This window comes from Barbus barbus (genome assembly GCF_936440315.1).
Source record: "Barbus barbus genome assembly, chromosome: 43".
Classification (NCBI taxonomy): Eukaryota; Metazoa; Chordata; class Actinopteri; order Cypriniformes; family Cyprinidae; genus Barbus; species Barbus barbus.
This window is the reverse complement of record NC_136721.1, coordinates 5,214,223-5,238,075: the sequence shown is the minus strand read 5'-3', so window position 1 is coordinate 5,238,075 and position 23,853 is coordinate 5,214,223. Positions and strand designations below refer to the sequence as shown.

At 36.3% G+C, this 23,853-nt stretch overlaps 1 protein-coding gene across 1 annotated transcript; it reads left to right on the top strand.

Annotated features, from left to right (window-relative positions):
• Positions 1-774: 774 nt before the first annotated feature.
• LOC306862790 (protein unc-119 homolog A-like) lies at positions 775-22,692 on the top strand. Its single transcript, XM_079405782.1, has 5 exons — positions 775-1,202; positions 15,694-15,807; positions 17,235-17,334; positions 18,114-18,286; positions 21,218-22,692. Exons 1-5 carry the CDS (start codon positions 917-919, stop codon positions 21,328-21,330), a joined length of 786 nt encoding a protein of 261 aa, XP_079261908.1. The 5' UTR covers positions 775-916; the 3' UTR covers positions 21,331-22,692.
• Positions 22,693-23,853: the final 1,161 nt, after the last annotated feature.

The following is a 23,853-nucleotide window of genomic DNA, read 5'->3' as shown; positions in this document are numbered from 1 at the left end:
TTTTTTGTTGTACTGTCGTGTGGCGTCCTCTGGTGGACTGTCATGACTTCAATGCTACACTAAATTCAGTAAAGATAGTTTTATTGGCATATATAGTTCAATCAAGAACTTTTAATTGCACAAAAAGTACTTTATGGTGGCAAAAGATTCTTTAAATTATTAAAAAGTTTTCTTTTTCTTAAAAGAAAAGCGGGGCCATTTTAACTGTTTACAAAAGGTTCTTTGGGAAGCCTTTATGGAAATTTTATTTTTAAGAGTGTTGAATCAAATTTTTAAACTCCTGGGGACATATGAGTTGTCAAACATGTCAAAGCAAACTTAAAATAAATTAATAAATAAGTTCAAAAAAGAAAAAAAATTGAATAAATCTATATCAGCTATATAAGTTTTATTTTTAATGTTTTAATAATAAATAATATTGGCGTTACAACGTCTCGTATTTGCGGGGGTTTGTGTTTTATTTATTCGATTTGTTTTGAGTTTGAATTAATTTACGTTCACACAATTCACGAATCAACTTGGATCATACCACACAAGAAATGGGTGAGAATTCGAGACAGATAGCAAGCGCACACTACAGAACGACCAATTCAATTCAGGCTCGACGACTGATTAGATCTAAATCAATTTCTTTAGAAATACAACGCGCTGCACTCAAAGCTGTCTTTTTTTAATCAGTCAAACAGTATCATCTGTTGTCGCCGTGCGCCACAGAACTGCAGGCGGCCCCCTCCGGCGTGCAGTGGTACGTCCCTCAGCTGGAGCGCCAGAGCGATTCAGATCGAGCGGAGAACGGGAGGATTTAAATACCGCTAAGCGGGCGACCTGCTCAGCCCTTCGGGTGTGGGAGGGTGACTGTTTTGTGTCTTTGCTAGACCAGGGGAGCAGGGGGGTGGAGGAGGAGGAGGAACGGATAATGAGCTATTCTTGTACCAGCACAGGCAACAGCCAGGACCCATCGAGCTCTAAGAAGTCCGGCGGCGTTAATCCCGGTAGTTGCAGCAGCGGAGACACCGGCAATAACCGCCACAGCATCCGCGGCAGCAAAGCGAACTCGAACCCTGATTTATCCGAGGCCATGAAAGTCAAGAAGGGCTGCAACACGACAGACGTCGGGGTCCCCGTCACCACAGAGGAGGAATTGCTTGCGAACAAAACGATCACCCCGGAGGATGTGCTGGGATTGCAGAAGATCACTGAAAGTAAGTGACCCAGAGGATCGGAACACACTCGGAACATTTCGCCAAACATCGTAACTTACATCGTCGCAACGCTATTGAATAGGTTGCGCTTTGTATCAACGCAGGCTTCAGTAGATCCTCTTCTTTATGAACACTTCACTATGCTATATACGCCATATTGTAGCAATTCTAGATCACCGGGTTTCTTTAATAAGAAAGACTTGCTTGAGGAGCAGACTGAGCCAAACATTAGGTTTTATACAGACCATCAACAACATTTCGACCTATTGGTGTGCAAATATTGCATTACAGTGCATCAATGTAGCTCACTCCTCAGAGGTCTTTAGGGTTATATGACCTCATCTTACTGGTAATGCTATTGAAATTGAACTTATCAGCTATTGAATGACTTTGAAAATGGGAAGAAATAAATGGCATGAGCAGTGGATCAACTATAATTAACCTTCTTCAGCCTTGCCGTCCTAAGTAGGCTATGGTTAGGTAACAGGTGGCCAATAAGCCCTACATTACTGTTTTTAAAGGCCCGTGCAATGGCTTATACAACATCCACATCCCATGAACCTCTGTGAAGAGGCTGGATGTAATGCTAAGGTATTGGAAATGACTCCTAAAAAAAAATTGCATTCTGATTAATTTTTTTTTTTTTATATATATATATATATATATATATATATATATATATATATATAAATATTTGATCAGTTCCAACCATTTTGTGAATTATATAATTTTTTTTCGGTCATAATTAGGATCTACAATAGAATTATAAGTAGTTTTGTCATTTTCCTGTTGATGGTGAGCAGAAAACCCTCGAGGTCCCATGGCTAACTTATCCATTTGTGACTTTTGAGCAACTTTGCACGCACTGAATAACTTCAGTGGTTACTGAAACCTAATTTGAAAACACTCTTGAAATGTGTGCATTTATAAATTATGTAAAGCATATGTAAAATATTTTCACTTCCTACACTCTTAAAAATAAAGGTGCCTCATGATGCCATAGAAGAACCTTTTTGTCTAAATCGTTCCATAAAGAACCTTTCTGTTTCACAAAAGGTTCTTTGTGCTGAAGGAAGGTTCTTCAGATTATAAAAGGTAAGGAAGAGATGGTTCTTTAAAGAACCTTTGACTGAATGGTTCTTTGTGGAACCAAAAATGGTTCCTCTATGGCATCGCTCGAAGAACCTTTTGAAGCAGCTTTATTTTTACGAGTGTAGGATTATATCCTTCTCTTGGCAGCCATCTTTCTCCGTTTACAGTCAATATGTTAGCGCATCGTCCTTGTATCATTTTTGTATCATGTATAAAAAACCTGACTTCTCTTCTTTTTTTTAAGAATTTAGGAAAGGATTAAAAGTTTAAAAATATATAGAGTATATCAGGTGTTTTAATACAAGTTAAATTCAAATGAAGATGAAGAATGAACACAAGACTTGATAAATTGTATGTTTGGATACACATTTTTATGCGTCAAAGAAATTAATAAAAGCTATTGAATAACTGTATAAGCTATTGAAATTACAATAATTACCTCACCTCATAACAGCTATTCATAATTTATAAACATTATTATTAATTATAATTACTCATGACAATAACACAGATTCATGAACAAAAAAACATTTATGAACTCTTGCTGGAAAATTCTGCTTTTATTTGTTTTAGTTTGTTGGAGACTAGTAAGTTCTGTTCTGTGTTCGCCACCCTCGTAACTATATCTTGGTAAAGTGGCATATGTAAATGAGCAGGGTAGTGGGCCTTGTTTCTGTCGGGTGGTGAGTTTTTGATGTGCCCTACAAATGTGCAGATCATGTTTGTTTCCAGCCCACTCAACCAGCATGTTTATTTGCTCAAAGCAGTTACATAATTTCACCTGTTTGCTGTGTTTGACTTCATAAGCTTTCCTGTTGGGCCTCTCTGATCATCTGAAAAATGCTGCCCACTCAAAGCAACCAACCTGTGCTTTGCTCACAAGTACACAAGACATATTTTTCTTTCGATATTTTGCTCTGACTCAAGCGATTCTAACCTCAGTCCTGATTAATTTTAGTGCACCATAACCATGTCCTACTCTTTTTGATCTGACTCTTTGCTATTTTAGCTTGGCCCATTGATATAATGTTTATATCAATATAATCTGTTTATTAATCTAATCTATTGCTGAGCCTTTAACATGTCATATCTTCTTGTAATTGACAGAGGCTTGGAAGAAATATGTGTTGGCACCTGATTATTCTGAGTGACCAATAGTAGCACCTTTAGATAAAACATTGATTGCTCCGTAATTGTTGAGGCATATGTTGAGATTTTTACCATGGCAACCGTTTCTGCAGGTTGAAGGTGGGGCAGGAGTCCCTCATTATCGCCTCATTAAGAGTTTCCTGGAGACCTGAAGCTTTAGAGAAGCAATTACATATATGCAGTTTCATGTAGAAATGGGCATTGTTTTTATAAATGTAGTGCACTGTAAAAAAAAAAAAAAGTTGAGCCAACTTAAAATTTTAAGGCAACCAGCTTCAGCAGATTTTTGAGTTTTCTCAACTTGTTGTTTTAAGTTTATACAACAAAAAGTTGAGTCTCCTAAACTCAAAAATCTGCAAAAAGCTGGTTGCCTTAAAATTAAGTTGGCTCAACTTTCTTTTTACAGTGTATATAAAATCTATTTCTTTGCTTGTATGATGTTGTAATGTTAATATGTGACCCTGGACCACAAAACCAGTCATAAGGGTCAATTTTTCAAAATGCTGAATAAATGAGCTTTCCTTTGATATATATTGTTATGATAGGACAAAATTTGTCCGAGATACAACTATTTGAACATCTGGAATCTGTGGGTTCCAGAAAATCGCTTTTAAAGTTGTCCAATGAAGTTCTTAGCAATGCATATTACTAATAAAAAATTACGTTTTGATATATTTACAGTAGGAAATTTACAAAATATCTTCATGGAACATGATCTTTACTTAATATCCCAATGATTTTTGGCGTAAAAAGAAAATCAATAATTTTGACCCATACAATGTATTTTTGGCTATTGCTACAAATATACCCCAGCAATTAAGACTGGTTTTGTTATCACATATAGTCTTGATCGCAAATCATTGTTCTGAAGTTTAGTGCCTAACCGTTCCAAATTCACCAGGTAATTTAATTGCATTTATTTTTGCTTTAGTCTATAGTGTTGGAAGTGTCATATCCAAATTGCCTTGTATCAACATTTCCTGTCACTACAGCGGATTTGCCACATGAAATTAGTTATTATACTGTCCACAGGGAAGGGAAGTACATGAAGGTCACAGGATGTTAGATGAGCTCATAGTTTTTTTAATCATTGTAAATGTCTTTCCTGAGCATGACTATCTTAAATTTACAGTAAGTCAGTATCAGGCCATAATGTCATCAAAGTAACTTTGTCAGATGCTTTTAGGCCTGTAGAACAAGTGGTCTTTTCAGACAGTTAGCTTTGTTTCTCTAGTTAACCCTCATTGTAACCTTAACCAATACTAGGTGAAAGGTGCATCAAATAGTAGCCCACCAGAAGACGGTGTCTGTTTCACTTCCTGTTCTGTGTTGATGGCAGGCTGTTGAAATCAAGTTCTCATGGTAATTAGTCCTAAACAAATCCAGTTGTACTGGAATATAAGACAGGGATGGAGTTTTAAAATGCTTTATTAAAAATGGGGTTATTTAAACCACATTTTGACTAATTAAGGCACTATTTCAGAAAACTGTCCTTTAACTAAACAAATTAGTCGTGGTTCTTGCTGTGAAACTACCCTTGACCCATTTGTCTCCAGGCCAAATTGATACAGACCGTAAAAATTTAACTTCGAACATCAAATCTCATATATGCATATCTTCAGTGTGAATGACAATGATTCATACTGTATAGGCCTACTTTAGTCCCTCAGTGCTAAAGACATGTGAGAGTCTAACTCCTGATCTTTTCTTCTGAACTTTTTTCCTCCACTGATTAAATACTGCAAATCTCTGTTTTAAAAACTTGTGCTTCATTGGCAGAATTGTATTTTAAATCATCCTGGCTAATATGTTACTATATATTAATTTAGTATTAATATTAATCTAACATAAATGTTGTATTTTTAGCCTTTATTTTAATGATCAACACTGGTCTGAACAGGCCGTATTTCCAACTGTACATTTATACGGTTTATAATATAACAATTATTGACCATAACTATATAGGTGCATACAGATTTGACAGCATCGCTTGCTCTTTTGGTGCTCTCCACTGTCTGCTCTTACTGTCATTTCCTGTGTCTTGTTCTAGTGTCTATATCTACATCTCTAAACTCCAGATGGCTAATCTGCCAAGCTTAATGTGCTAAAAATGTACACCACTCCTTTGCAACCTAGTGTCCTTAGCATGGCCCGGTGTCGTGAAAGATTCAATCCTCCTGCAGAATCCAATCCCCTTGGACCCCAAGGGATAGTCCTTTGTAATGCCTGTCCAGAGATGATGACAGTGCTCATAATAACTGTTCCCTTTGACATCTGAAGATTAATATTTTTGAATAGAATGTATGGTATTACCATGTTTAATATCAATGTTTTGATATGATTAAGTATCCAAACTTTAGGACATGGGTGATGAAATATTAGCTTGGCAGGCTAATTGGTTTATATGCTAACTGAAAACCACACTGTAAAAAAAAATTCGTAAAATTTACGGTAAAAAACTGGCAGCTGTGGTTGCCAGAATTCTACCGTAAAAATACGGTAGCAACGTTTTAGGTTTTACGGTTTTAACTTAAATGTACAGTTAAATACCGTAATTTCTTTAACTGATATAATCTTAATATGCCAACCTATTAAAGTACTGAAATCTGTTTTGTTCCTTTGAAATACACTGATATCCACCAAATGCAGGTGATGATGAGAAAGTCACATGATGAGCCAAAGCCCATCACAAGCAACTTTTAAACAATAGAATATACAGAAGGTGCACAGTGTCATTCACACAAGCACTAAACACCATCATGGTGAGACTCATTAAACTGAAATATGCTATAAACATTAATTTAACAACATTAGATGTAACATACAACCCTAATAAACATAACTGATAAGAAAAAACTAAGAAGAAACAGTTATTTCAAAGAAAAAACGTCAAATTCAAACAGAATTTGAAATGGAACGCAGGGAATTCTGGGAACGTAAGTTTACGGTTTTTCCCTGTAAATTTTACAGGAACTTTCCGTTAACCATGTAACAGGTTTTTACCTTAGCATTTTCACAGTTTTTTACCGTTAAAATCACTTGACCATATGTGTTGTATAGAACCTGCGCAAAAATCCCTTTATAAATCCCAGTAATGAGAAGATTGTGCGTACGTGTATCTCCACCCCGACGCCTCTCCAAAATCACCATATATGGAGCTTACAACGCCTAGTTTTACTATGCACAACCTCATCTGCGTATCACTGCCATGCATATTCCATCCACATGACACCATGTTTAACACCGTCAAAGGTACAAGAAACTAAGGACATATGAGACACGGACTAAATGCCATTTGTACCATACATATTAATTTGTATTGCTAAAAGTTATCCAGTATCCTTATATTTTATAATAAATATATGAATCCATAAAATATCCATAAAAACAAAACAAATTAAATTTATGCAGTTTTGTTGATAAGGTTAACATAATGTGAACATCTATTTTTAGTGGAAACAGATAGGCTAGGCCTATATTTATTGCAGTCTAAATAGACTCGGCGCATTATTTTAAAAAGTAAATATGCAAATCTTACCGTTTTCTTCAAGTTGTTTCCTTCAAATACAGCGGTATTTTTCATAATGTTGTGGAGATGCCTTCACATGACATCAACACCTCTGTGCTGTGGTTGTACAGTAAGCTATTATCATTGGTCCTATTCAAACCGGAGAATGGACCGTTACTCGTATCATGAGATCTGCAGTTTAGTTTAAATATGAATTATTGTGCATCTATAGCACTCCTCGGCGTCATTAAAACAGGAAAAGGGATCGAACGCATCCACTTGCCTATATGTAGTCTATAAATTCTTATTTTTTTGTTTAGCTTCTGCGTAATGACTCTTTGTCATTTCAGTGCTTATCTTCTTTAATGAGAGTGGAATATTTAATGGAAATGTGTGTATCGACATGAAAGCAGTTTAAAAGCGTTGTTTACTTCATTACTTTTCTCACTCCAGAAAAAATAATTTGTACACATGTTCTAATGTTCGTACGGTGCACCAAGTTTATTTTTTATAAATCCGGAAATGTGCGTGGAAAATTGCTTATGCATATGTATATGCCCATTTTGTGCATACGCAACGTTTATAAATGAGACCCCTAGTCTGTATAAAAGACCTCTTGTTTGAACTGGTTTTGATGATTACACACTTTAACTTGGTAAAGGCCAGGTTGTCAGGACCAGTGCCTGATTGTACTGTACCTAGACTGCAGATAGAGCACATGACGATACATTGACTTTTTGAGTCGGATCATTTGACTTGGTTGATCAGATTCACAAAAGCCATCCTGTATTTCAAACAGCGAGGTTGGCCCTGGCAATGCCAAGGTGATATGTTTGATTCCCAGAGAAAGCAAGAACTGAAAACTGAATCTTAAATGCAGTGTAAGTGTATTTTGATAAAGGCACCTGCTAAATGCATTAAAATGTAAAACCTGGTTGAATAATTTCTTTACAAATCAGAAAAATGTGTTTCTTAATCTGAATGTGGCTCAGTGATTGTTCACAGCAGTTAATGGTTTACCGGATGCATGGGAGGATTATCAGTGAATAACTTAAATTTTGGCCTGTTATTTGCTACTGTTTGAACAAGACTTAGATTATGGTGCATGAGTTGTACTATGTGAGATGTATTGTACTTCTGCACCCTTTTTGAAGCTTGAAAACCTCGGTCTCATTGGGCACTAATTACAGTACTTAAAAAAAAAAACTATACAATTTGCCTTTTATGTTTAAAGGGCTTGGAGTGACATGATGGCGAACAGTTCCTTTTAATAATTAGACCAATTTAGACATACAATCTTTTTTTCTGCTTGTATTATTAGTAATAACGTTGGATGGTTCTTGTGTGCATTATACGCCATTGGCTGCTTGGCTGTCTAATAATGCTGAACTATTTTTTAATATCTGACTAGTTTGCATTTTTTGTCAGTTTTGCAATGTTCAAACTGATGAATCACTGAGACAAACTGACATCTGAAAGCTAATTCAAAGAGTTTTTGTAGAGCAATACAGCTGATCCGAAACAAATCCAACTTGTCATATGACTCATTTACATAGATTTACATATTTGTATAAAGCCAGACTCTGTAATCAGAGAACGGTTATTTAAAGAGACAAATTTGTTCAGTTTTGACGTTTCGATGATGCTAAAGGACATGTGCACAGAGAAAGAGTTATATATAACACACACACATCCACTGCCAGACATGCATTCAGTGACTTCTTGTTGCTCTTTTATTACTTGACTCATGTTTTCTATTCTTGTTCAGCACTTCAAACACTTCTATATCATGCTGGTCTTGTTTCTATACAGCGGCCCATCCTCTCACACTTGCATTGCTTGATGCTAATGCAGAATGATCCAGGGTCACGTTAAACCTGCCAAAGGCACGGCGGTCATGCCTGTGCTGGCCATGAAGTGAATTTCTTGGATGGGCATTTACAAAGCTGAGCCTAAATCTACCAGACATGTAGTTTTGTGACCTCTATCAGGTTCTGTTGCCCTACAATGAGCATGTATGTTTGTCTGATAAGAACATCAAGAACCTATTGAGGTTTTTACATCCTGTTCGTGAGCATGTGCAAGTCGTGCAAGACCGTGCAAAACCACTGAAATTCTCTTATGCTTTCTGAATGACAAATGTTCTGGTCCCGTTCAGAGCGATTACTGAATGTGTCTAGATCAGTGGTTCTCAGCTGACCCTGTCAGAACAGACCTGTGATGTATTTTAGGTCAGTTCAGAACCACTTATCTGGATCCATTCATTGAAAATGTCAGTGCTAGTTAAGGATTGCTTTGTACTTATGTTGAAACATCTAGTTTTAGCTTTTGATTGCATTCTCAGAAAATATTTAAAAAATTAATCTGTATGAAATAAACACTGTAAAGTGGAATTCTATGTCTGTATTAGTGATATACTGTTGATTGGTAAATTGTTTGCTCATGTATAGGCTTCGTCTGACCTTGTGGTTTATTTTGCTGATGATACAGTTAGCAAGCTGTTTTTCAGTTTATGGCTGCCTGAATGTAGCAGCCTCTAGTGGTCTTTGTGATTTGAGCAAGTATGGTATGAATATACCACAGCATGTTTTAAATATTTGGTTACGTTGTGCCTAAAGGTAAAAAAAAAGTACTGATGTTCTCATTTTAATGAGGCATGTTTCATGCACATCTCTCTATTTGTGCTGTATTGGCCATTATCTAGTCCATATTAAAACTTCACAGTCTATACCAGCACTAAATTCTTTAAGCAAGTAGTGCTTTTTTGATGTGGGGTTGTCTATTTTCTTGTCTTTTGCATTATTTTATATATTTTTCATTATCTTGTTTAATTTTTTATTTTTTTGTATTTTAGCCTGTTTTTTATATTTTGTCTTTATTTTTAGTGTGTACACACACACACACACACACACACACACAGTCAGTGTCCGAATACTTCTGGACCTGACAGAGTTTTTGTGCTTTTGCACAACACCACTACGCACTTAAACACCACTACGATGGATTTGGCTCAATAGTATTTGGACAGTTGACTAAGAGGAGGTTAATTGGTCAGGTGCTGATTTCTTCAAGACAAATTAATCAGATAAAAAATCTGGAGTTGATATGAGGTATCAAACTGGCATTTGGAAGCTGTTTGACTGGTGCTACCAATATGAAGTCCTAGGAGATCTCGATGAAAGTGAAGGAGGCCATCGTTAAGCTGAAAAAACAACATAAATCTATGAGAGAGATAGCAAAAACCTTAGGTGTGTCCAGATCAACGGTTGGCTACATTCTTAAGAAGAAAGCAAGCAGTGGTGAGCTTAACAACATCAAAAGGCCTGGAAGCCAACGGGATACAACTAAAGGCGACGATTGCAGAATCTTTTCCTTGGTGAAGAAAAACCACTTCATAACATCAACAGAAACCAAGAATACTGTGGAGAAGGTAGTCACATCAATATCAAAATCTACAATCAAGAGGCACCTTCATGAATGTAAACGCAGAGGGTTTACAACAAGGTGCAAACCACTGGTAACATTCAAGATTAGACTTTGCCAAAAAACATCTAAAAAAGCCTCCCATGTTCTGGAATAAGATTCTTTGGATTGATCAAGATCAACTTGTACCAAACTGATGGGAAGAGAAAAGTATGGCAAAAAAAAGGAACGGCTCACAATCCAAAACACACCACATCAAGTGCCAAACATGGTGGCGGCAGTGTTATGGCATGGGCATGTATGGCTGCCAATGGAATGGGGCTCACTGCTGTTTATTGATGATGTAACTGCTGACAGAAGTAGCAAGAGGAATTCTGAGGTCTTTAAGGCTATACTCTCAGCTTTTACATTCAGCCAAATGCTATAAAACTGATAGGAACATACTGTGAAAACAACTCAAGACTTTTTGAAGGCAAAGAAATGGAATATTCTTCAATGGCCAAGTGAGTTGCCTGATCTCAATCCAATAGAGCATGCTATTCAGTTACTGAAGACAAGACTGAAGGCAGAAAGACCCACAAACAAGCAGCAACTCGAGGTAGCTGCAGTGAAGACCTGGCAAAGCATCTCCAGGAAGGAAACTCAGAATTTGGTGATGTCCATGGGCTCCAGACTACAGGCAGTCATCATCTGCAAAGCATTTTCATCCAAGTAATAAAATTGTTAACCCTCTTAAAGGGTTACTCCACCCCAAAATTAAGAGTTTGTCATTAATCACCTACCCCCATGTCGTTCCAAACCCGGAAAAGCTTTGTTCGTCTTCGGAACACAATTTAAGATGTTTTGGATGAGAACCGGGAGGCGCGTGACTGTACCATTGACTGCCAAGTAAATAACACTGTCAAGGCCCAGAAAAGTATGAAAGGCATCGTAAAAATCCATCTGGCATCAGTGGTTCAATCTGAACACTATGAAGCGACGAGAATGCATTTTGTACACAAAGAAAATAAAAATAACTAATTTCTTTCCGTACAAAAAGTATTCTCGATGCTTCATAACAGTCAGATTGAACCATACTTTTCTGGGCCTTGAGAGTGTTTTTTACTTGGCAGTCAACGGGACGGTCACAAGCCTGTTTTTCATCCAAAATATCTTAAATTGTGTTCCGAAGACGAACAAAACTTTTATGGGTTTGGAATGACATGGGGGTAAGTGTTTGTGTATAGTGTTCATGTGTAAAGTTTATAAATGCTAACTTTAGAATGTAAAATCTTTATTTTTTATGGCTCTTGTTACATGCACTTACTACAGTAATAACAGTATATTATGCATAATTACATACAGCTAACACTAAACCTAACCATGTTGTTATTTATTATTCAGTGCTTAAATGATAATTACATTGTAACAAGGACACCTTAAAATAAAATGTATCCAAAATCCTTTGTCCCTCATAACTGGAATTAGTATCATTACATTCACATTTGCATGCTGGATTCAGTGTTGCATCATTGTTTGCTTGAGCACCACAGCTCAAAGTTGGAACTCCTAAACCATGGCTCTGACAAAATGTTGGCCATATTCCTAAAGAGAAAATCTGTAGTGTAGCTTCCAGGAGCTGTTGAGTAGAAAGCTTCCGGCACGCTCTGTCTCTACCGCCCACCGTGAGACATGTTAGTGTGACACCGGCTCATTCCCGACTCATATACACACACCTGCTACTCTGTGTATTACCTCACTGTTCTGGGCGACATGCCCGAGAGCGGATTACAGGCCACCTCTTATTAATGTACCGCTACACACATTCCTATACACGCTCGTGCAGACTCCATCACATCTCTCTTGGATAAAAATCTGGCATAGATGAATAGCCAGATGGCATGATGGGGTGGAGAGGTGAATTTGTACAAAGCTTCATTTGTGGTCAGTGAACAACAGTTGATGTTAAATTAATTTGTGTTGCTCTGAAGGTGTTAGTTATGTAGCGGAATTACATCGCAGCAATAATCCTCATTACTATCACTGTCATTCACTGCACGGATTACTTAATGGGTTTAATGGTGAGTCAGGTTATTGTAAACATCGTCCAGTGAATGAATATACATCACCTGTTTTTGTGTGACTGTTTACTGCATGTTTGACCTCTGACCTCTATAGAAATGGCTCACTTCCTGGTTGTAACGAACCCCTTAAGGTTTGTGTAAACTGAATTTGAAATCTGAATTAAAAACAGAAATACGGATCTTTAATTATTGACATGTTTTGAAAGTCTTATGACAGACGTCAGTGTGTTCACATCAAGAATTGGTTTCTGAACAAGTTATTTAGCCTTTTCATTTGCATAAAGTTGAGCATTTCTCTGCTTTTTGACGCTCTCACAATGTTCTTCCCTCAGCTCCTGTAGAAAATGAATTTATTTACTACAATTTAAGAAAATCTTGTATTTTGCCATTTACTGTATAGATAGTATGTTTATATATTTTTGCAATTTTGAAATTAAGATTAAGAAATTTTGCATTTTTATTAGTATTTAAATTTTTTTGTTCATGTTAATGAATTTCGTTAAGTAATATTAATAAATTAAACTATTGTGAAGTGTTTATCTGTTAAGTCAATTTCAGGTTCTTTGCTGATTTATTAAATTATTATTATTTTTATATTGCAACGTCTCAAAATCCAGAAACCAACTTATTCTGGAGAGCTCACTATATGTCTGCATTATGGGTCAGTTGGCATTCTGTTCAGTCATTTCCAGGTCAGCGTCTGTTTTTGTGTGCTGTGTGAGCAATGCCATTACAAAACCGGTTTTGGATGGGAAAACATATGATTGAGGACTGTGTTTGGTCAGTTGCAGTTACATCACATTGAAGCGCTGCAGAGAGAGGTACACATAACCTGCCTTCTCTTTAAATCTCCTGATCGCGTCCCAATCCGCCCCTGCCATGCTGAGACGCTTTAAGCTGCTTAGGGCCTAATCTGGGCCCTGGGCTCCTGGGGGAGCACATGTACACTGTCCAGAGAAGAGGAGCTGAACTGCTGCATGTGGCCATGGGAATGCGCCCTCTCTCAGAATTCTGCATGGTTATTCTGAATGGATGTGGTGTTGAAAACACTGAGGCTGGATCTGTATAACTGTGGAATGGAGATGTGTTTTAACATGTTATTGCACATGATTGGGGAATATATTTAAATAGAATATATAATATATGTATTTGGATGTGCATATTCATTCTAAATGGTATAGAAGAATTTGTCACAAATACGGTTTTGCAGTATTTGCAAATATCATGACGGCAAATATGAAGACCACAAGCCACTTCACAAGCTTTTATTTGTGGAAAACTACTGTCAAACTACATTTTGTAAAGTCACCAAACATCTTTATTATTTCTTCAAATAATACTTATTTTTATTACATTTATGTTTTTAAAGTGTAACAAATTACATACTAAATCATCCTGAGTTTTCAGTTAACATGTTATTATTAGTACTTAGTATTACTAAACAGACGATGTATTTCTACACAATAAGACGATGTGTGACACAATCATGTCTAAAAGGGGTTTATTTTGAAACTGAAATAACATTATCCAGCCCTGATTTCACAAATCACTCCCCAGAATGTCTGCTCAGGAAATCAGACACACAAAAAATCTGAATATTAAGTGCCAGCAACTGTGCATTTTAATAGAGAACTCATTTGCAATTTAAATGCTGCTGTTGTGTAAGCCCTGATGAATTGCATGTGATGTTTTTACTCGCTTTATTGTTTGTCCTTGTTTGGCTAAATGCTGTGGATAGGGGTTCGTTTCCTTTCAGACATTTATATCTGTCCAGACTTAGTTCAGTTGGTGCTCATTTGGAAGTTTATTCAAGATGGATCTTAATACAGATATTATAAATACCCAGTAGTTTGTTTTAGCACTCTGAACAGGAAATCACGAATCACTGCTCTTAGCCTAAAATACTCATTGATTACCGTTGCTTTGAGTAAAACATAAGGGTGATGACCGAATCATTGACTTGTAATGGCTTATTTTTAATGTGGCCTCTGTTTGTCTAAGCAGGGTCTAATTTATTTGTCAAATAACATCCCACGGGAACAGTCATTCTGGCATCTCTAATGAACTGCCTAAGAATGAGTCAGAATACCGATCTGCACAATTCATGGGTACGTCTCACAAAACATACCCACAATGCACTACCTACAGAGCAGCAAACACTAATTGGCACTGTCACTTCTCATGGTTGCGGGGATTACTGAAGCAAAAATAGCGTGGTCTGTGAGTGCACGTGTGTTTACATTACATGTGTGCAGGTTTAGTGTTGAAACACACTGATCTTGACTAAATCAAGCACCTTTGCAACCATGAAGCAGTGTGATTTTAACAGAACACTCCAGTTCAGGTGCAAATTAAAGATCAATTTTGGTTGTAACATCTAAGTGAATGATTGCATGGGTATTTGTAGCAGATACTACAGTGTCTTCTGTCACAATTTAGTGTGAGGACCAATTCTCACTATTAAATAACTATAGACTTTTGAGGCTTTTGCCTCAAACTCTTAATTTGCTGCTTATTAATAGTCAGTAAGATAGTTAAGTTTAGGTTTGGGGTAGGATATTAAAGGGATCTATAATATGGGCATTTCTAAGTACTAATATCCAGCCAACATGCTAGTAAGATGAATGTTAATAAGGAACTAGTTAATAATTATCATTGTTTTAAAGGCTGCACAAGCTGTTTACTCAGAGGCGAAAGAGAAAACTGCTGTGGCCTATTATAAGTTTATGTAAGGACATATGAAATCACTTGAATAAGTCTTGTGCAATCCGAATTTTGTGTATGTTTTATGTTTATATTATACTATTGTATATATGTTTTATTATTATTATGTTTCTTTAGTTTAAAATGTAATAAAATAAAAGTATTTTAATAATTATAATAATGCCCGCATACCTCTGTATCCCTAGATGCTTTTAAATGGCCAAATTTTGTCAAAATAATTCCAATTGTGATTATTATTTTTTATATATATTTCTTTCTTTTCTTTGTATTTTGTTTTTCTTTCTTTTGTTTTTTGGTTTGGTTTGGTTTGGTTAAGATTAATTTTTGGCATTTTTACCTTTATTTAATTGACAATAGAGACTCCACAAGTCAGAGTGCTGCCCATGAGGGTATAAAGATACTAACTTCAACTGCTGATGTAATCATTACAACATTGACTCACAAAGTTTATATAATGCTTGTAGGGAGCAGGATCACTTAATTTGTAGAATGGCATTTGTAAAATCTAAATTTGTTTATTTTTTTCCTGCAGACTATCTGTGTAGTCCAGAAGAGAACGTATACAATATTGACTTCACACGGTTCAAGATCAGGGATATGGAGACAGGAACAGTACTGTTTGAGATCACCAAACCACCAGCCGCAGGTGAGTGTGAGCACCCACTTCCAGCAGGTTACTGGTTCTAGTCATGTGATCAGTGCCATGGAGAGTTATTGGATCTCGTGGCTATCTAACATTTACAAGTCAGGTGCACTCTCTTTCAGTTCTCTATTGGACTTGCTACCAATATAAATGCGTTACATTCATAAATACACAGTTATTGACACAGTTAGGCAGTTAATTTACTTCTCTGTGTGTGTACCCAAACTTTTGTTACACAAGTTACATTTTGTTACATCTACTTATTGTTTTGGGTCATGTTGAACAAGATGCAGTTAAACCAAGGCACTTTCTACATTTCTCACATTATCACAGTTTATTCACTATAGTTTAGAAAATAGTAATAAAATATGACAAGAACTCCGTTCAACTGTCAGAACAAATTCATCTTGATAATGTATGAATCGCTGTCAGCTGTTACATTTAAGTACACATTATAATACCAATTTAGGTCAACCAGGTCAACCAGCAATGCTTAGTTTTGTTCAGTCTGTGGTGTAAAAAGGTCACATTAGCAATCAAAGAAAGTTTTTGGGTACAATATGTCACAGTTGACTTTATTTTGCTATCCTTATATAAATGAACTATAGTGTCCTGCACCCACTAGTAAAACGATATCAAAACTTATATCTGGTGTCTGAATAATTTTTGGTTTGACTGTATATTTAATGGGTTACTGCTTGACAGTCCTTTTTAGACAACAAACGTATGGGCTTCGCGCTTGTCATTGCAAAGAAAAGTTTGAGTGTGTGGTTACAGATAAAATTAATTAATAATAAGGCGCAGCAGTGGTATGTGATATGCTGGAATATCAAATATCTTTTGCCACTAAAAAGGTGTTTGTTTGCATGAGGTTACCATTTATGTAATTACTAGCCTTTTGGCTTTTGACTTGTTATAAATGTTATAAATAATAATTCCAGGACTGTTTTCAGTTTCATTATTCATGACTCTTTGTCTGAAGAATCTGATGATTCCACAAACATAATATTAGACAGAGCAGTTCAAAGGTTTTGAGAAAATTAAACCGTTTTAACCACCTACAAGGATTTCCAGAGTTATAGAGAGGTAAGGATAATTTTCTGACCACTAGGTGGAACTGTCCTGAAACTGCTCCGGTATCATCATGGCTGTGCTTGAATATGAACAGAAACACTGTGTGAACATAAACTATTGCACTGGACTGAACTGGGATGTGATTCATGGAGTAACTGCTCTGAATGTGTATGATGTATATTTGTGGATATATGAGGAACAGGAAGAATGGAAAAAGTCTGTTGTCTCTGCTTTGCTTAGTTGTTTTAGTCCATTTAATAAGTTTAAGTGAAGCCCAGGAAGACACTTGATTCATCAATTGCAATGATGAATTATATTACTATACTGATTCTCATTGTGATGTTTTTTTTTTCAAGATAAAGGAGGGGATAAAAGAGATGTTGATCCAAATGCTGGCCGGTTTGTACGTTATCAGTTCACACCAGCTTTCTTACGGTTACGTCAAGTAGGAGCCACGTAAGTAAAGCTCATAACAATAGTCAGTGTACACACTACAGAATCCAGAGTTTTCAAAAACATATAAAGCATATTGAAACAGAAAATAGTTCTTTTAAATATTACAATTTAACAATATTACTGTTTTTTTAATTTTTGCCCAAATAAATGCAACCTTTGTGAGCAGAAGAGACATTTAACATTAAAAATCTTACCTATCCAAAATATGTTGGCCACAGTTTTCCTAGAAACCAAAAGATTACTAAATGATCAGTTCTTCGAATTTAAATATCTTTTCAAATAAACACTGGAGTTAAGTAAAGTTACTAAAAATGAGCCCATGCAGGTTATTATTAGATCATCACTGTAGTCCTGCTGTCTTGTCTTATATTGTCCTCTCTAGCAAAGAGATTATATATTTAGAAAATAAACAGTAGCACATGAAAGGACAGACAGCTGATATTCATTAGTGGAGCCGTCTCATATTCCAGAACAACAGTTGCATGCTTATTCAGGTCAGATATAATAATAAAAACAAAGCAAGCATAAATCATTTCTCTAAATTAAACCTGTCGACTGAATATAGTCATCATGCTTAAGGTCAGAATATAGAAGTAGATGCAGTAAGCTACTCGTAAATAATGAATCCGGTTCACAAAATACATTGAGGAATGGAATGCTGAGCAGTTGTTGGAAATTAATAGGATGTAGTTAACAACAAACCCAAGTGAAGAACTATAGAGTGAAATGAACACTGAAGAACTAAAACTGTCAACTAAATATCTTTCCTGCGTTTTTAGTGTTGAATTCACAGTAGGAGACATCCCCATCAATAACTTCCGGATGATCGAGAGGCACTATTTCCGTGAACAGCTGCTGAAGAGCTTCGACTTTGAGTTTGGCTTCTGCATCCCGAGCAGCAAGAACACCTGTGAGCACATCTATGAGTTCCCACCGCTCTCAGAGGATCTCAGTAAGTGCCATGAAGATTGTAAACTGTCAGATATAACCCTGCAGATACTATTGCTAATTTATGCTGATTGTTTGTCTGGATCTCAGTGCTGACATACACCGTTCAAATTGAATGGGACAACTGAGATAATAAGTTACATGAAGTCAATCCAGTCATATGTGAAAGTTTTTTTTTTTTTTTTGTGTGTGTGCAAATTTTCTTGACATCCACAGACTGTTTACACAAGATGCCATATTGGTCATGCCAAACTTACTCATTTGTTTTTACTGAAAGGCAATTTACCACCAATTTGTAATTTTTGTCAGACCCCCTGTGTATGAAGCATATTTGATCCCACTTTATATTAGGTTTCCTTAACTACTATGTACTAACATTTAAATTAATCATTTGATACAATGCACTTAGTGTGTACATGCATGTTTTAGCCTAGCAACCACATAGCAACATCCAAGCAACACCTTAGCAACCACCCCAAGTACCCTAGCAACCGCATAGCAACATCCTAGCAACTAGTCTCAGCCTCAGACGTCATGCCCACGGATCGCTGGCTAAACGTCTGATGCATATGGCACACTTTTCTGGAAACACTTCAGGAATGTCAAAGTCGTCATCTGACTGGTTGAATTAAACCGGATTTCCGGGAGACGCGTTTATTTTCGGTCTGCTGGGAAACAAAGATGCCGTGTCGCCAAACCCCCTCACGAAAGAAGAAAGCCGTCGTGTTTACAAATGTGACGACGAACGCTTATCAGGGTCAACTAAATGCTGGATTTTCAAAAGGATGTGGAATATTTAAAGTTTGCGGGAAAGAATCTTTAAAATACATCCGAGAGTTTCACACAAGTTTGTTATTGTGGCGACATTTCCACGCCTCGAAACGTGACGCTGAACGAAACGAACTATGATTGGTTGTTTGACATGTCGGTCAAACGGCCTCGGGGGCGGGCCTTGGCCAATAAAACCTGCCATAGATTCCAGAAGGTCTGGCTACGAGAGACTACTTAGCAACCAACCTGGGTACCTTAGCAACCATATAGCAACACCTTAGACACTACCTAGAGTATCCTAGCTACCGCATAGCAACACCTTAGAAACCACACCAGGCACCCTAGCAACTACCCCGAGCACCCTAGCAACTGCACAGCAACACCCTAGCAACCAACCTGGGTACCTTAGCAACCGCATAGCAACATCCTAGCAACCACCCCATCCTAGCAACCATCTATCTAATTTCAAACTATTTCAGACTGAAAACATCAAACTTAAAACTTTTTAAACAAACTTTTTCAAACTTTCTTGTCAGGCTTTCTCAAGCCAACTTTTATCTAGTTACATACTGTATGTAATGAATTTTCTGTCATTACACTGTTTTCCCATTCCTTACACCTTAACCCACCTTTAAACCTACCCATACCACCAAACCTATGCCTAACCTTACCCGTATCCCACCTCAATAGCAGCAAAAGTGTTTTGCAATACAATAAGTACATTGTACTTTTATTTGATGTCAATACATAGTAGTTAAGGCCACCTAATATAAAGTGTGACCGCATATTTTGTTATAATGTTCTGATTTCAATGTTACTTGGCAACATTTTACTCAAAGTTCTCTAATAGGTGTTTTTAAACATGTTTCACCAGGAATAATCTTGAACTTTATCAAATATTGTAATGAAAATCTTATGTTTGTTTGTTTGTTATATTGATGCGAGTTGGTTGTCAATTGTTGTTTTTCATTACTTCTGTTACTATTGTTTCTTTTAAAATACATTGATCTTCATAGACGTCATAGATGCTGGGATGGCAATAAAAATCAGTAAAGACTGTTAGCTATACCGCTCAAAACTCTGTTGTAAAGGGGTAGGACTGTTTTGTTTTTGAAAGAAGCCTCTAATTACAAAGGTTGTATTTATTTGATCAAAAATACAACAGAAACCATAATATTGTCAAAAATTATTCCTGAATTTTCAGCATTACTACTCGAGTCTTCAGTGTCATGTGATCCTTCAGAGATCGTTCTAATATTTGAGCTTCAAGTAACGTTTATTCTCGATGTTGAAAAATTGTACTGATTAAATCATGATTTTGTGAAAATTATACCTTTTTTCAGGAATCTTTAAACAGAAATTTAATTTTAATTTAAGAACAGCATTTATTTGAAATGGAAATCTTTTGTAACATTATAAATATTTTTACTGTTACTTTTGAGTAAAGTATTCATTCATTTCTTTTTTTTTTCATTTTCCTTACTGACCCCATCTGATGGAAATGCAAAAAGTTTATTTGAATTCTCTTCCTAGCTTTATAAACAACATACAAGAAGATAATTTGGTCTTGTACTGTACCTGTATGTTGGTTGCACAACATTAATTTGGTGGACAATTAAAAAAAAAAAAATTATATATCCATCCATCCATCCATCCATCCATCCATCCATCCATCCATCCATCCATCCATCCATCCATCCATCCATCCATCCATCCATCCATCCATCCATCCATCCATCCATCCATCCATCCATCCATCCATCCATCCATCCATCCATCCATCCATCCATCCATCCATCCATCCATCCATCCATCCATCCATCCATCCATCCATCCATCCATCCATCCATCCATCCATCCATCCATCCATCCATCCATCCATCCATCCATCCATCCATCCATCCATCCATCCATCCATCCATCCATCCAATAATGAATATAGCACAAAAAATGTTATATATTCAAAGCAAGTTCATCATAGAAGGGTCTATTAATATATACAAAAATACATTTAAGAGAAAGAGATATACACTGAATGTAATAATAGACCCAGAAAGAAATGAGCATGTCATTGACCTAGCATCTATGAAAGGAAAATACTGTAGCTTTTAAAAAGCTTAATTGTTGTTTGTGTATCACTTTATGCGTTTTCCCTTTATTTCAGTACGTGAGATGATCCTCCATCCTTACGAGACGCAGTCTGACAGCTTCTACTTTGTGGACAACAAGCTGGTCATGCACAACAAAGCAGATTATTCGTACAGCGGAGGCCCTTAGGACAGCCGTGGGAGGGGACTGAGGCAGAGAGTTTGACTGACAGACCTAAGAACCAATCACATGTCTTTGTCCAGCAGTCACACCTTCCTTGAATCAGTGTCATAGACGACCGCCTGCAGTTCGCCATGCCTGTGTTTGAGATCTAGAGAGTCGTATCGTAAGGTCTCGTCCAATGCATACATATCCTATTCTGATTTCACACTGCCATCGTTCACATCAGCAAAAATAGATATTAACGTGTTTAATATCAATTTCACTTATTTGATATTAAACTTGTCAGCAAATTCCCTCCAGTCCCATGTTTTGTATGGGCAAGGCACTGCAATGTGAATGGTACTTAGGTTTTACTATTCATTGTGTGTGTGTGTGTGTGGGTTTTGATGAAATGATTTTGTGTGTGTGTGTGTGTGAGGGGATGTTTAACACTGATAAGACCATTATATATTGTTGATGTCGATGAGTATTTCTTTCCCTGTCAGAATAAGCTACATCATATTTCATGATATTTGTGGATATAGAATATGATATGATTTTATGGTGAGACCTTGACATAATTGATAGATTTGTGTTGCATTAGATATATTTTGATACTTGAACAAGCTTTCAATTTTGAGATGTTGATTATTTGTGTGGATAAAAACAAAAAAACAAGCAAAAAATGAAGTCAAATCAGTTCAGACATTCATGGTGAAAACTGAAAACGAATAACTTTTGCATTCAAAGGTCTGCGTAAAGTTTCTGATTATGCATAGTTAACGCTCCAAATGAGAGGTTTTGTAGATGAAACAACATTGTAAAAAACGCCTACTGAAAAGGGAACACCGCGCACGTTATAAGCCTTGACATTTCAAACGTCTGGTTCGTGTGGTTTCTTTATGTCTTCGAACAAAACAAAAGGAAAGAAATAGCCGTTCTGAGCTGTCTAAACAACAGTAGTGCAGTAGTTCTTCTCATCTCTCCATCTAGATTTCCCTTTCTCACACATTCCAGTAAAGCCAGGCCCTTCATGGCTGTTTAGTGCACATAGCAGAGGTTAGATTTAATGTTTTATCCAAGGATGTGTTGTATCTATGATCCTTGTATTCATAGTGCAAAAAGTGCATTTAGGAGAATGATTGATTTTACCTGTTTTTTTGGTTTCTGAATAAAAAGGAGGCTTTCAAAGACTTCTACAAGCGCGAAAAATGGAGGAATAACTTGAAAAATGTTTCTAGTCAGATGTAATATGTGCTTTATTTATGATTGTGATTTATTGTAAATGATTTTGAGGGGGGGAGAAAATGAAACGTATGTTTCGGACAGTTCAAACGCCAGTCTGGAATGAAAGAGAAATAAATGTATATGTTGAATTTTTTTGAAATGATTGAAGTTGTCTTTTATCTTCTTAGGAACATTTATTTCAGATTTTTAATTTAGTGCTTAGCATTATCAAAATTGATTTAAATTATTTACATTATAAAAAAAAAAAAAAGAATTTGTATCCTTCAAAGAATCCCCCCAAAAAGTGCATCATGGTTTCCACAGAAATATTAAGCAGCACAACTTTTCCAAAATTTGTAATGATATATTATGCATCAAATTGATATATTAATCTCGTGATCATGTGACAATGAAGACTGAAGTAATGACTGCTGAAAAATCAGCTTTGCCATCACAGAAATAAATATAAAACAGTTATTTTAACATTCACAATATTAACGTTTTAATAAAATAAATGCAACTTTGGTAATCATCTTCTATCAAAAATCCTAAACTTTTGATCAGTGATGTAAGAGTTAAAATATATATATAAAAAAAATCTGTAAAGCATACACATACAGGTCCTGATATTTACCTTGCAATAGCAATTTTCTTCAATTAAATGACATTTTATGAAACGATTACTTGAAATGCTTGAAATCGATTCCCATCAATGTTGCTGCAGATTCTGTAAAATGACATTTCTCACAAGACTTCACAAAATTACTTTTATTTGACAAAAGGCACATATTCTGAAAAATGCTGTGACTTTTACCTACAACTATTTACTTTACAAAGTAGGGGCATTTGAAAATCTTCAACTGTGTTACTTAACAGATTAAGATTTTATGATTCAGCCATATATTAAAATGTATTAAATAGACTGTGATCCAAAAAGGGATCTAAAATACAAAAGGTCTTGTCCAGACCCTATAAATTAATTTTCGTGAACCAGCACAAATGGAAGACCAGAAAACCTTTTACCCGTACTGGGGTAGGAAAAGCGCTACATGGAAGCTAACGCACATTTACAAAGTCCTCACACTTGAGGGACTTTAAAGATGTAAATAATGAAACAGAATTTCAAACACTAAATGGAGGCTGTAAATCCTTACCAGCCACTTACAATACAATGTCTAAAGATTTGAGAAAAACTGAGTTTTAGCTCCAGCGGGCAGCGGTGAGGGGACGGACGCTACATGCTCTGCATACTGTGACCCTTTTGTCCATTTGATGATGGGATTTCCCCCCCTCTCTCTCCCTTCAGCATTCTCACAAAACCAA

Coding starts and splice junctions, on each gene's coding strand:
- LOC306862790 (XM_079405782.1), top strand. CDS start 917: ATGAGCTATTCTTGTACCAGCACAGGCAACAGCCAGGACCCATCGAGC. Junction 1,203..15,693: donor ATTGCAGAAGATCACTGAAA/GTAAGTGACCCA, acceptor TTTTTCCTGCAG/ACTATCTGTGTAGTCCAGAA. Junction 17,335..18,113: donor TTACGTCAAGTAGGAGCCAC/GTAAGTAAAGCT, acceptor CTGCGTTTTTAG/TGTTGAATTCACAGTAGGAG.